The sequence below is a fragment of the Podarcis muralis genome, chromosome 17 (genome assembly GCF_964188315.1).
Source record: "Podarcis muralis chromosome 17, rPodMur119.hap1.1, whole genome shotgun sequence".
NCBI lineage: Eukaryota > Metazoa > Chordata > Lepidosauria > Squamata > Lacertidae > Podarcis > Podarcis muralis.
In genome coordinates this window covers 7,293,216-7,308,404 of record NC_135671.1, presented here as the reverse complement: position 1 = coordinate 7,308,404, position 15,189 = coordinate 7,293,216, and the positions used below count along the sequence as shown (strand labels likewise).

The 15,189-nt window shown below is 44.3% G+C and overlaps 1 protein-coding gene across 1 annotated transcript in view; it reads right to left on the bottom strand.

Annotated features, from left to right (window-relative positions):
* Positions 1–5,083: 5,083 nt before the first annotated feature.
* B4GALT1 (beta-1,4-galactosyltransferase 1) overlaps positions 5,084–15,189 on the bottom strand; it is a 61,598-nt gene continuing 51,492 nt past the window's right edge. Inside the window, exons 5-6 of the mRNA XM_077921502.1 lie at positions 12,284–12,388; positions 5,084–11,279 (exon numbers count right to left, since the gene is read on the bottom strand). Coding sequence (XP_077777628.1) covers positions 11,144–11,279; positions 12,284–12,388 — 241 coding nt within the window. The 3' untranslated portion in view covers positions 5,084–11,143. The remainder of the gene's footprint in view (positions 11,280–12,283; positions 12,389–15,189) is intronic.

The following is a 15,189-nucleotide window of genomic DNA, read 5'->3' as shown; positions in this document are numbered from 1 at the left end:
TAATGCTGGCAAATATGTATGTCTCACTTTGTTACAGTAGGTAGTACACAGCTGAGGACCATATAGCAATCTTCTGGCACTTGGTTTTATCCTCAAAATCTTAAGTACTTGCTATATTGGTAGTTGGGATGGAAGGAATTCCCCTCTCAGGGCAAAATTGTGGGATATTGTGGGAAAGTAGTGTTCTTCCCCTTCAGCAATGCGGTAGTGGCACAGGCCACAGGCCTGCAGCCCGTTTTCAAAATGTATTCTTTGCTCATCTACCAGCACTTCTGGAGAAGGAAGTCCTGGCTTCTGCTGGCTGGGCCTGTGGTTTAGTATAATCTGAAAAACATGGTCCTTACAAACAGGAGATTCCCATACCCTTAGTGCTAGGGCCTGAATAGATCTTCTGATGCATTTTTGCTTTAGAATTCTATCAACGTTGCCATTAACCGTATGAAAGATGTTTCCATATAACTCATCCTTTTCTTCTCCACCAGTGCTCCCCCATGCTGCTGGTTTATAGCCAGTGCTGCACATACGCCCACAATTCTGAACAAGTTCTGAAAAAGTTGATACAGTGGTACCTCGGGTTACATACGCTTCAGGTTACAGACTCCGCTAACCCAGAAATAGTGCTTCAGGTTAAGAACTTTGCTTCAGGATGAGAACAGAAATCATGCTCCGGCGGCACGGCGGCAGCAGGAGGCCCCAATAGCTAAAGTGGTGCTTCAGGTTAAGAACAGTTTCACGTTAAGAACAGACCTCCGGAACGAGGTACTTGACCCGAGGTACCACTGTACTTGATTTCACTTGCAAAGAATAATCACTTGCAAAGAATAATCACTTTTTAAAAATTAAGGCAGGTTTCTAGTCCTAAGGGGTGCAAAGCATATAGGCAATGTGCGGTGAAATCTTCTGAAGGTGGAGGTTGCAAAAATAAGAGAGCCAGTGTGGTGTAGTGGTTAAGAGCGATAGACTCGTAATCTGGGGAACCAGGTTCGCTTCCTCGCTCCTCCACATGCAGCTGCTTGGTGACCTTGGGCCAGTCACACTTCTTTGAAGTCTCTCAGCCCCACTCACCTCACAGAGTGTTTGTTGTGGGGGAGGAAGGGAAAGGAGAATGTTAGCCGCTTTGAGACTCCCTAGGGTAGCGATAAAGCGGGATATCAAATCCAAACTCTTCTTCTTCAAACTCTTCTATAAGGGCTGCATAGGCACAGTGGCGGCGGAGGAGGAGTGCGGGGGGAGCGCACCGCCCCTGGCAGCGCGATCCCAGTGGGGTGCCATCACAGCTGCCCCCCTGCCCATGCTGGGCACCATGCCCCTGAAGGCAGCATGCCGGGCCCCTGTGGGCAGCGCACTACGCCCCCAGGACGTGCGCCAGCCCAGCCCCGTCTGCTCTCCGCCACTGCATAGGCACCACATATTCAAAGCGCTTTAAATCTCATTACTTCCCTCCTATACAGAGTAATTCTGGGAACTGTTGTCTACACTTCACAGAGCTACAATCGCCAGCACTCTTAAGGAACTCTAGTTCTCACGAAACCTTGTGGGGAGGAAGTACGGTGCTTTAAATATGAATTGCGTATGAATTCAAGAGGCCAGGAGCTCTGTTCAAGTACCCAACAAAGCAGGCCTAGTTAATTAATGTTAGGAACATGGAGCTGAACAGTTATCACAGCTGGGTGATCAAAAGTTATAAACGCGCAGAAGGCACAGGTGACGCATTTGCACACCCACAGAGGAGCCACCAACCTACTCAGACCCAGGAACACCTGAACAGATTTTTCTCAAGGGAATGTGGCCCATGACTTCGGCTAAACATTAGGAAGTTCTGTAAGAGCTATTAGGGCAGTGGAATGGACTCCCTTGGGAGGTTGGGGACTCTCCTTTCTTGGAGGTTTTTAAGCAGAGGTTGCATGGTCAGCTGTCATGGACGATCTGGTGGATTCCTGCACTGCAGGGAGTTGGACTAGATAATCCTTCCAAGTCTATGATTCCATGAGAGGAGAGAGGTTAGAAGGTGGAAAGGAGAGAGTTGACCATCCTTTGTGGATCATCTTACTACACCAGATAGACACGGGTGGTGCTGTGGTCTAAACCACCGAGCCTCTTGGGCTTGCCGATCAGAAGGTCCGCGGCTCGAATCCCCCCGACAAGAGTGAGCTCCCGTTGCTCTGTCCCAGCTCCTGCTAACCTAGCAGTTCGAAAGCACACCAGTGCAAGTAGGTAATTAAGTATCGCTGTGGCAGGCAGGTAAATGGCACTTCCATGCACTCTGGTTTCTGTCACGGTGTTCCATGTGCCAGAAGTGGTTTAGTCATGCTGGCCACATGACCCTGAAAGCTGTCTGTGGACAAACGCCGGGTCTCTTGGCCTGAAAACAAGATGAGCGCTGAAACTCCATAGTCGCCTTTGACTGGACTTAACTGTCCAGGGGCCCTTTACATTTTTACCTTTTACCAGACAGAAAGAATCAACAAGCTTCCGGGTTGGCGCCATCGCCGAATGGCGGATTCCCTCCGAGCTCCGGAGGGAATCTGCTCGACAGGGGTCGGGTTCTGCCGCGCCAGCGACGCGGGGACCCTCAAAAACCACGGGCGCGGATGCCCGTGGACCTGGTGACTCAGCGGACACCGTTTGCGCCCTCCCGACCCGCGAAGGAGCCTTTTTAAAGGCTACGGAGCGGGGGACGGGGAGCGACGCGGTGCTGTGAGTCTACTGCTTCCCCTGCCAAGCGAAGCCGCATGCCATTCGTCGGAGAGTGCTGACTTCTTCTGAAAATTTGGACTTAAAACTAAAAACAACAACCCGTGAGTAATTTGGAAATTGGACTAAAAACTTTTCTTTTTTGGATTCGGTACGAGCGGGGGAGGTGCAAAGAGGAAGTCCGTCTCCCCCCCCATTGTAAACATTTTAAAACAAGGATTTGACAACTAAGGTCGAGAGAAGAGCCTTTTTTTTTTTTTGGATAAAAGTTATTAATTGCACGGATTGAAAGTATAAGTAATTGTGCTGGAGGAGAACAGCTAACTTTCTGATTAAAGTGCCACCCCCCCCCCCGGGACCGGGAGTGATCCGCGAGAGGAGCCTGCTGAGGAGACACAGAAGATTTTGACAGCTGTCAAACTAGCTGTCAAAGTCGGAAAAAATAGAAAATTTGATTTCTGATGTTTTTGCCGGTTACATTAGATACAATATAGCTACAAGTTGTTGAAAATAAAGAAGGACTGAAACAAATTAACTTGACTTTTGGGTTGGAAGTGAAAGGAATACTAAATAACCAGAATCCCTCTAGAGGGGGTTCAGGGACATTACAAGAATGGAAATAGGTCGGAAAATACTAGCTGACCTGGATGAGGTTGCTTTTCTCATGGGAAAGTTGCGAAGGATGTATGAGCAAGGTCATGTTTTGTCTACAAGTGCCATAACTTTGAAGTCAACAGCAAATGTATCTACTGAGTTGGAAAAGGACTTGATGTACAAAACCCAGGCAGCTGAACAAGAAAAGAAACTAGAGAAAACTGAGGAAGTGGAGGAAGAGATATACGCTGAACAGGAGGAGCAGAAAGGAGGGGCTGGAATGCTGCAGAAGGCAAATGGGAGCCGGAGGCCTGTCAAGATGGATATAAAAGAAAATAAGGACTGGATGAGGAAAATTTGGTTTGAACTTAGAAATGAGTAATGGAAAGATCTCCTTTTGTGGGGATCTGAAGATCTATGGACTATAAATTTGATCAAGGTGGAAGCTGGAGCTCTTGGGACATTTGGACTTAAAAGGATTAAGAAACAAGATTTGAGCTCCACCTTTAAACATGGAGGTCTCGCTGGAAGGAACATGGACATTATAGGGATAGTGCCCCTTCGAGACTTGGTGTTAAATATAAAGGACTTTCAAAGAAACCGGCAGAGAGGGATTGAGAGAGACTTAAGGGCCTCGGACGTGAGGTTGCCAGGCTGATAGTAGATGGACTAATGGACAATGGGTTCTGAGATTGAAACCGGGGAAGGGAGGGTGGGGTTTGGAAATCCAAAGGGTGTTTGATTTTTTCTATTCTTTTTTAAATTTTGTGTTGTTATTAGTATAAGAATGGGAAATTCGTGGAAGGGAAACTGGGTCGACCTTAGAAAAAGTTTTTAAACATAAATGATTGAGGTATATGTTAAAATTTGATATATAAATTGAATTAAATATAATAACAAATTAAGGTTAAAAGTATAACATAATAAATATAATAACAAATTAAGGCTAAAAATTTAGGGATAAGAACTTGTTGGATAAATATTTGGACATGGAATACAAGAAGGGGAGGTGAGGGGAAGTTGCGAAAAAAAGTTATTGAAATTGGGATTGTAAAGGATGATTTTTTTTTATTTTTTTCTCCTCTTTTTTTTCTTTCTTTTTGTTTTTTGTAATTATTTGAAACTCTAATAAATATTATTTAAAAAAAAGAAAAGAAAGAATCAACAAGCAACGGTCTCACCGCACACTAATTTTTGGCCATTTTCATCTCAAAAAATTAAAGAGTTCGCCTTTGAACATGTTAAATCTTCTCTTACGTCTAAAAAAAATCCAAAATGGCGCCCCAACGCTGGGGAGGGAAAGGAGCTGCAACATGGACTCCTCAACACATGACCACGGACTTCTGCAGGTGGTGACAGAAAGAGTCCTACTGCAGTGGCAACAAGAGTTTTCCTTAATTTCAATTCATTAAATTTAGCACGCGGGGGGGGGGCACTTTATCTAATTATGTAATTCAGTATTTGAACTATTGGTATTAATAATTGTACAATAAACTGATGTGGTTATAATGAGGCTATTATTGGATTGCAACTGAAAACTAATAAAAAAATTATTACAATAGTTTCCCTTAATTTCAGTAGAGGGCTTAATTTAAATGGGAACTGCTAATCCTGGAATGGCAAGCACTGGTTTCCCAACTGAGATTCGCTTCTGAATAACAGTGCCTGACCATGGCCCCATGTTCTCTGAAGCTCCATAATTTTAAAAACAAAATTATGTTTTAACATATGTGGATTGGGAGCTAAGGGAGAAGAACCACCAAAGGATCGAAAATATAAGAGCAGAAACATTCCGTCAAATTAAAAACACCAACTTTTATTGTTTACAATGTCTTTAATGTAGTTTCTTGCAAAAAAATAAATCAACAAGTCACTGCAATGCTAATTTATCAAATGCTGCTCTGCGGAGCAATTCCTCCCCCTGCCACGCGCCCCCCCTGCTATGAACATATTTTAAAGGCACTTTTGTCAAAACCTTTGAAGCTGAGAGCGCTAAAACGTATTCTCAGGTAATTCAATGTGATTTTTATGACATCCACCCCCACCCCCGATCTTCACACAGAGAGACAAAAACACAGAGCAAAGCTATTTATGATATGCAACTTAAATGTTGCTTGCATAGTACGAATGTGCCCACTCCCCCTAACGACATCCTAGACCAGATTTGAACAGGGTTTTTAAATGCCTTCCAAAGTCCAGTGAAGCCGGAGAGAGGTGGCAATTTATTCTGAGAGTTAAAGGCAGTGTGAAAGAGGTGTGTGCATGCTCTGCCCAATTTTACCATGGTTTAATTTTTTTTGGGGGGGTGTGCCTCTATCACTCCCCAAACCCCAAAAAACTGACCTGAGCAGGGAGAACAGTGGGACAAAAAGAATATGTGCTTATGCTGTGGGAAGCAAAGTGTTTCGCAAACAACATGCTTTAGTTTTTCCCCACACGTATCCTGTGAGAACAGGATACTGCACTAGATGAACCACTGGCCTGATCCAGCACGATCCTTCTTAATATTTAAGTCTCTTAAAAACGATTGTGTTTCCAGCTTGCAATATGTAACCTACATACCTGCTTTCTGAGGAAGAAAGACTAGAAATTTCCAGAAAGAGCAATTTTATTTCTGGAGGGTAGGCAACCCAGTAGCTCTCGCAGAGCTAAAAGACTGGTTATTTCAACAACAGGCACGGGTTGGTTTTTTTTTTTTTTTAGTTTCCTTAACTACTGGATACATTAAAATAATAGGGAGGCACTATTCTCCATAACTTTTAAAAAACCCACCATACTGATGCATACAGCTAGGTTGCAAGGCCTGGTTCATATTACTTGGAAAGTGAATTACTGGTATTTCTTCCTCATAAACGATACCATATTCACACCATACATTTAAAATAGTATCATACCTCTTGACATGGACTGGGAACTGTAGTTTTGTCAAGGGTGCTGGCCTCACAGAGCTAGTTTCCCCAAACCCTTGAACTACAGTCAGCCTGGATAGTTCAGTTTGGTTAGAGCGTGGTTCTGGTGACGGCAAGATTGCAGGTTCGATCCCTGTATGGGAGAGCTGCGGACTTGCATCGCAGGGGGTCGAACAAGATTATCCTCGGAGTTCTTTCCAACTCTACAATTCTCTGATTCTGTAATACAGTTCTTGGGGTTCTCCCTGTCTGTTCAAGTAGTATAATGGTGCTTTGAATGTATGGTGCGGATGCAAATGTCTTGGGTATATATGGGTGCACTGCACCACCACTGCAAAGAAAAAGTATGTCTGAGCTAGGCTGTGGTGCTAGTGTGTGCATTCAATACTCTTGCTTCCCTAACTGACCCCAGCCCACTCATTTTTTCTGGGGTTGCTTGCTATCAGGGTTCAGGGAAATGCTGCATGCACAGTATGGATTCCTCCCCAAATACTTATGTGAAAAGGTTGTAGAACAACCCAAGTCAATTACTATAGCAAGATGTATACCCACTATAAGAAATACCTGAACAGACCCATTGGTTCAAAATGCACCTAACATTTGATTGACTTTTTTAAAAAATCCCTGGTTACTTCTCAATTAAGGCACATTCCAGGGTGTTTGCAGTCAACTCCAAACACAAGTGAGCATATTTAAAACGAGAGGAAGACATACACTTCCAATTACAGATATATAGTTGTTCTGCCCTCTTCCCACACGCCCAATAGTAAAAGGCTAAGCATTTGGCTCAGTATGTTGAAATAAATAAAGAAGTTAAACCCAACATGCATGAATGAATGAAAGACACACACACACACATTACCAGCTAAATAAAAAAGGGCTCAATTCTTTGTATTCCTCCTCCCCCTTAATGTCCAATTAGAATAAGTCAAAACCTCTTCAAGTTAGGAAACTCAGGACCTGTTTGAACAACATTCTCCACAGAACAGGGTTGTACCCTCCTTCCCTCAACTCTTCTCACTGTGAAGAGAAATTAATGACTATGCATGAGATCCCCTCAGAGATATTTAATCTTGAAAAAAGATTCTCTCAAATGATCAGGGGGATCCTGCTCTTGAGTAAAGGCAAGGTTGCCTGGTTTAGATATTCACTTCTTTTTGTGATTTACAGAATGAAAGAGAAGCCATGGAGATTTGGGGTGAGGGAAGAGAGAAGTCCATAATATTTTCCTTCCAGGTATTTTGGACTACAACTCCCATCAGCCGCAGCCAGCAAACTATGGTTGCTGTTCCTCACATGGCTGAATAGCCTCAGTGCAAGAGGATGAGTTGGAGAAGCGTGGTGGATGACTGCAGAGCAGAGGATCTGTCTCCAAGCATAGGCAAGTTGGCTTTGCAGAAGAGAATTCCACCAGCATATTTTCTTCCCGCAGCAGCAGAACTTATAGTGACAGCAGCAAATCTCCATCTCAGTTTGCCTAGGACTAGATTGTCTAGCTTTCCTTTGGCAACACAGCTGAGGAAGTGGAATGGAAAAGTCCAAAGGTTACAAGAGGCCAGGAAAGCAGGTTAAGGGCCCCATCCTTTTAAAACTAGGTTGGACGTGAGGAACAGTGAGTATTCCAGCGGCGACTGCTGCTGTCGCCAGAGGAGATACTGGGAGATTGCTGAGGAACGTGGAAACTGCTTGCCAATTCAGAATTATACTTCATGCATCAGATGAAGCTCTCCACAAGAAGCTTATTGGCATAATAAAAATTGTTGGTCTTTATAAGGTGTCGCAAGTCTCTGCCTTGTTTATGCTTCTATATACAGTGGTGCCCCGCAAGACGAATGCCTCGCAAGACGAAAAACTCGCTAGACGAAAGGGTTTTCCGTTTTTTGAGTCGTTCCGCAAGACGAATTTCCCTATGGGCTTGCTTCGCAAGACGAAACGTCTTGCGAGTTCTTGCGAGTTTGTTTCCTTTTTCTTAAAGCCGCTAAGCCGTTAATAGCCGCTAAGCCGCTAATAGCCGTGCTTTGCAAGACGAAAAAACCGCAAGACGAAGAGACTCGCGGAACGGATTAATTTCGTCTTGCGAGGCACCACTGTACAAGGCATAAAATGAGGTGAATTGACTTATGTGCCTCCACAGAAATAGGAGGCTGTGCAGCAGAAAGCTAAAGTTAAAGCCCATCCTCATTCATTTATGGAGTCCTAAGAAGGTCCCGTGAACGCTTTTGAGCACGCCTGATGCTATAAACACAGATTCTGACATTCTGGAAGAAGTATCTAGTTCCCTCCCAATTCTATGAGCCTATGATTCTAAATTTTGCAACCTAACAGCACTGCAATCATGTCACCTCTCCACACAGACAGTACAGAGAGGGCAGGGAGAAAACACAACATCCACACAGGACCTGAGTTTCAAAGGCATCCAGACGGACATTTTGAGAATTCACAAAAATATTTTAGGAGATGTCTTTGTCTCCTCAAGCAATATACTAAAAAGGCCACCTTTTTAAGGAGCACACCAACATCACAAGGACGGTTTATACAAATCAAAGTGCACAAACCCCCTTTTTTAGTCTGGTTTAAATGTGACTTTGCCTGCAGCTTGTATTGATGGTGTTAACATGCTATTAGGTTTTATATACAACCCCCTGCAAACTTTTCAATAACATGTTGCAAAAATTAAAAACAGCGAATTTCACGTTTTAACATACAACACTGCAAGGAAAAAAGTAATTTTTTTGTTTGACATTTATACAGTATTTAGTCCTTAGAATAGTAAACGTATCTGACAATTTTTTTTTTAAAAAAGAGAGGCTACCTTATGAACCCAGAACTACAGACCTTTTGCCATTCCTCAGTGAGAAACAGATTGCATTGTAACAGTAAAAAAGGAATATGAAATTCAGCATACAGGCATAAGGCAATCAAGAAATGGTACTTATGCAAGTCATTCCAAACCCCCCAATGTCAAGGACTTACAGGCATCATTGACAATGACGCTTTGTAGTCCCACTGACCTCAAGCCAGGGAGTTACATCACAAGTCAATGGTTTGTCCACTGCTACAGACTACAGAGGCAGCCTAGGACCAAGCTGCATAGTGCAGCCAACCCCCCAAAGAGTGGCAAATTCCTACTCACTGCTTAATAAGGTGCTTTCATAGAGTTTCTGTTTATTCAGTGAACCCCAGGTCCTTAGTCTATCTATTGCTGCGCCTTCCCTGAAATCCTACCTATTTGCATAGATGCCGCTGCCTTACAAATGGAAACGGGCTTCGTTGGCTTGCGAAATCTTTGGCTGCGCTGCACACACTGCTACTTTGCGTGCTTCTAGAGGCAAGCCCATACCGCAAACTGGGAAGCACAGTGAATGTTGCCTGACCTTCCAATACACAAGGCAGTGCTCCTCAGGCTTTGAGAAGCACTTACCTTGAGCAATACCTGGCCCATTCATTCAAGTGTGGCAGTAGTTTGCCAGTGATCAAGAAGAGGCTGAGTGTGCTCACAAGAGGAATGCTAACACAACACACAGATGGACTGACTCAGGTAAAACAAAAAAATTCCTTCCAGCAGCACCTTAAAGACCAACTAAGTTAGTTCTTGGTATGAGCTTTCGTGTGCATGCACACTTCTTCAGATACACTGTGTGCATGCACACGAAAGCTCATACCAAGAACTAACTTAGTTGGTCTTTAAGGTGCTACTGGAAGGAATTTTTTGTTTTGACTATGGCAGACCAACACGGCTACCTATCTGTAACTGACTCAGGTAAGCAAGTGAATTTTTAACAGGGCAAAATGCACGCGGAATGCTTTTTGTGTGTCCATGGGCCACAACTCATATGTTTGGCCCCAAGTCTCAGGCTTGCATTCTGCCCCTCTACCTCTTTCCCTCAGCGCAGGGAGAAAGCACTGTATGATCTCCGGACTATAGCATGTGTATTGGGATCTCTCTAACCATTCAGTTTGCCCCAAGACAGAAGGAGGACTTCAAGATCAACTTCAAGGAGGCTAGAAAGATCCATTCGGATTCAAACAAATACTGTGCAGTCCAGTTCACTGTGCTTTTTCCCTGTGGTGGACAGAAACCCACGTCAAACAGATAACTGGGTTGAGAACTTTGCTCTCAGAGTCAGAGCCTAAATATTTTTGTCACGCAAAGACACTTTTCAGGAAAAAGAGACCCAAGATATTAGAATTCCCTCTGCCAGCAGAACAGAATCAAAGGCCCCCCCTTTTTTTGATAATCCTATTTCTCTTCCCTCTTTTTTCTATTTAGGTGTTTCAATAGCTATGAAGACAAGAACAATCCTGTCCACAAGAATGAGGAGCTGTATCAAAAGAGGTAAACTCAAAAACAATTTTAGCAGCATTTTCCAGTCCTTCATACGGTAACCACAGCACCGAATTTTCATAAACATTACCCAATTTTAAAATTGAATGGGGGGAAATGGCCCATAATTGCATAATACACCATCCATTTTAAAGCAGAAGTATTTCCCAAGTTTGTGCTACTGCTATTTATAGTGGAGAACATTGCAGGAAGCAATGGGCACCGTCCACGATGCAAATCTCTTGCGCAAGCCCCAGTGAGGCACAGAGGAACCACATGAATGGATGGATGGTGCCTTCAGGCAACTTTCAGACCTTCTTATGGGGCTAGCACAGCAAAACTTCCCAGTGGATTTTGCCCATATGTCACTCCTATTCCCTGAAAAACTGACATATTTATGAACTCCTACAAACAGTTCTAAACTTTAAAAGAGAGACACACATAGCAAGAGTTTTGAGATTAAAATTCTTAATTGTCCATCCAACTGAAAGGCCTCAGAATGGCAAAATAAGGCACCCTTTTTTCATGTTGATTGTAATAAAACAGCAGGGATAAAATTCTGATAGGATGAGCAGCCCCCCTGTTTAGGGTTCTCCAAGTCTTCTGTTGCACCTCTGCCATGCTAGCTCTTTGGTGATCCTATATCCACTGTGATTTTTGTATACAATGGGAATTTCTCAGTTCTTTCTACTGTGTATTTCAGACTGTTTAAGCCATCAGAGTTCATCGTCTCCTTGGTGTGAGCAATTTTGTTGAACCTGCAAGAACAAGAGAGATTCACTGTTGGGAAATCTCCATTTGCAAATAGAACCTTCTTTTGCCTCCTTGAAAGGGTGTTCGGGCTAATACGAAGAGAACAAAATATTTCATGTCCCGAATGCTCAAACCTAACATAAACATTTGTGCTGATATGACACAGAAATCTAGGAGACCGTATTTTATTGAACCAGCTAATAGTTCCAAGATGCGGCGCAAGCTTTCAAGTTTCACAAGGAAGAGTTAGGACTCTGGGCTGAAAAGGGGCATAAAACAATCTCTTGCTTTTCCATCTGGCTTAGAGCCGAGAAGCCAGAGTAAACACGATGGTAGGGAGCAGACTTTTCCACCCGTGTGCCTGCTCTAAAAGAAGTGTAATAGTTTCGCATTCTTACATAAAAGGTGTGTGCAGGTGGACAACAGAACCCTCACCCCCAATTACTTCCTTGTGAACTAACACTTCAAGCATCTTTCTCTCCCAAGCTCAGCTCCGATGCTGAGGTGGAGCTGGGCTAGAGAAGAAAATATTTGAACTGCTGAGCAGAGGAGGATGGAGAATCGCAGGGTTATGTACCCCTCACCTGTACACACTTTCCGATGTAAAAAGACAGCCCCGCCTTGCTCCCCCCAGCAACCAATTCTAAATATGAGCAGGCCATACAAGTCTCTTCACTGTTAAGATATTTAAATTAAAGAAAAGGAGAGCCAGCAAAATGGTGTCCTTCGTGCTGATGGAAATCTCCTTTCACCCAGTCACGGCTACCATTTTCAGAAATCAAGGTAGGCATTTTTTTTTTTTTGGCAAATTCCTTCCCCCCTGTGAGCCTCCAAGGTCTGCTTTGAAGGAACTTCCTGAACAGTATGGGAACTTGCGGGGGGGGGGGGAATTGGAGGAAATCACTTCCCACTGAAGGAAGCCTTGCTGGATCATAAAGCCCACTAGCAGCATGAGAGAGAGCACCCAATACCACCATTTTTGTACAGGATGCAATGAAGAAGGACCTACCTCTGTGGGTTGGGCTCATTTTTGTTGTCTCTCGAATGGCGAATCATCCGACATTTGCCAACTGCAGCATCTGGGCGGGAGATTCTCATGCCTTTGAAAACAATCCTGCAAAAGGCACACAAATAGAGAGGCTGTTGTTACAGAGAAAAGCACAGGCATGTTTTAAAGCAGGGGTGGGATGGGAAGCCTGTGGCCCTCCAGGTGTTGTTGGAACACCCCCTGGTATAGCCAGTATGGCTAATGGTCAAGAGTACTATAAAGTCCAACATCATATGGAAGGCCACAGTTTCCTCGTCCCCGCTTTAAAGATGCCCATGGAACAAAACATAGCAGTCCAGCTGAAAGTAGTTTATCAAATGAAAGTGAAATAATGTTATCACTTATTTCGCTATGTTTATAGTACTTATCTCATTATTATCTATAACAGAGTAATTTATGCAATGCCCCTAGGTAAGTCACTTTCACAAGTAGATACAGTGGTACCTCGGGTTAAGTATTTAATTCGTTCCGGAGGTCCGTACTTAACCTGAAACTGTTCTTAACCTGAAGCACCACTTTAGCTAATGGGGCCTCCTGCTGCTGCCACGCCACCGGAGCCAGATTTCTGTTCCCATCCCGAAGCAAAGTTCTTAACCTGAAGCACTATTTCTGGGCTAGCAGAGTCTGTAACCTGAAGCGAATGTAACCTGAAGCGTATGTAACCCTTGGTACCACTGTATAGATATATAAAGGAGATCTATAGATCAGTTTTTACTCTGTCTACATGCTGGTTCAATCCCTGTGAATTCTGATGGCACTACCTCACTGCATTGGGCTGAAGGTTGATCCAGAAAGAAGTCAATATCTTCTTAAAAATGCAAATTCTAATGTAACTTTCCCCAGTCATAATTAGTAATCCAAGAGATATTTGGCAGCTGCAGCATCAGGAAATACACATTAAGTGCCAGGACTCTTGGAAGGCTTCCACAACAATTTTTGTTCAACAAACTGTTCTCTGCCTGTCCCCTGCTCCATAATGTTATGTCCTTTATGTTCTCAAAGCTCTTCCCAGACCAGGCCCCATGGATTTCAGAAACTGCCTCTCCCTAGCCAGCCCCTGCTTTATATTCCTACTCTGTATGAGGTTGAGAATTGTTGTGCTTAGGAAGTAGGGCCTTGACATCTGTTGCAGAAATGTTGTGGCTATCATCTCCTTCTGGTAGGCATAGAGTTACGTTGCCACACACACACTAAAGGCTCCTGCCACGTTAACAAAACTGTGGTTTCCAAGTCATAAGCAGTAATAGGTAAAGGTAAAGGTACCCCTGCCCGTACGGGCCAGTCTTGACAGACTCTAGGGTTGTGCGCCCATCTCACTCAAGAGGCCGGGGGCCAGCGCTGTCCGCAGACACTTCCGGGTCACGTGGCCAGCGTGACAAGCTGCATCTGGCAAGCCAGAGCCGCACATGGAAACTCCGTTTACCTTCCCGCTAGTAAGCGGTCCCTATTTATCTACTTGCACCCGGGGGTGCTTTCGAACTGCTAGGTTGGCAGGCACTGGGACCGAGCAACGGGAGCGCACCCCGCCGCGGGGATTCGAACCGCCGACCTTTCGATTGGCAAGTCCTAGGCGCTGAGGCTTTAACCCACAGCGCCACCCACGTCCCTTATAAGCAGTAATAGTTACTGTTTATTCCACATTAGTCAGACACTGCCTGTGTAGACACTATACCTTTAAAACACATTTGTAGTACAGCCATACCTCGGGTTGAAGTAGCTTGGGGGTAACTATCTTCGGGTTGTGCACTGTGGCAACCCAGAAGTAACAGACTGCGTTGCTTCTGGGTTTCGCCGCTCGCACATGCGCAGACGGTCAAAGTGACATCATGCGCATGTGCAGAAGCGGCGAATCGCGACCCGCGCATGCGCAGACGTGCGGACGTGGGTTGTGTTCGCTTCTGGATGTGAACGGGGCTCTGGAACAGATCATGTTCGCATCCAGAGGCACCACTGTACTTTCCCCCCTCAAAGAATTCTGGGTTGAGTCACCAGTTCCCAGCAACCCTTCACAAAACACAGTGCCCAGAATTCTTTGAGAGGCAAAGTGTGCTTCGGATGTGTGTACACAGTCACCATCTGGGGCACTGTGTTTAGTTTGTGCACTGCAGTTTAAGAAGTGGTAAGAACAGTTCAGCTATGGAACCATTTCCAAAAGGAATTGGGGGCTCTCTTCCTTTAAGCAAGAGTCGGGATGCTTTTGCTCTGGGTTGCCTACAAGTCTCCATGCCTGCCCCCCAACTCTTACAGTTCAGCCCGGCTTTTAGTCCGCACAACCCATTTCATTTGACTTTTAGTTTTGTTGGACGACTTTTCCCAACTCCCCAACTTTTGTGCTTACATTTTTCAACTATGGGCGTGAGGCGGGTAGAAGTGGCACTAACTCAATAAATAATTGTCAAGAGCTGTTTACCTTCTCATGTCAAGAACGGCTCACCTTAAGGAGCACTGAAATAAGAAGTAGCTGAAAACATGTCTTCAGCCTAGCAATAAAGGGCTTGAGGGCTGAAAGGCAGGTTTCTTGGTCTTGCAACTCTGCTTTTAACTTTTAACAGAGTTAACATTTGGCTTAACGTTTAGCATCACGGCCCTCTGCCATTACTGGAACGCCCGTTCTTTAAATGAAATGAAAATATACAAGAAGGATACTTCTGAGCATGCTCAGAGTTCCTTTGGCTTCTGACAGTTCCAACATCCTGTGCTCAGCACACTTAGAATTAAAAGAGAAGGAAGTCTGACCATGGTTCCCAGAGACCCAGTGCCTTTATTCTGAGAAAACGAAACATTTCTACTTTTTTAAAAAAAAGCATTTAAGACTTAGGCATCTTAAATCCCCATACTGTTGCGGCAAGAGTATTGTTAGCCCAGAA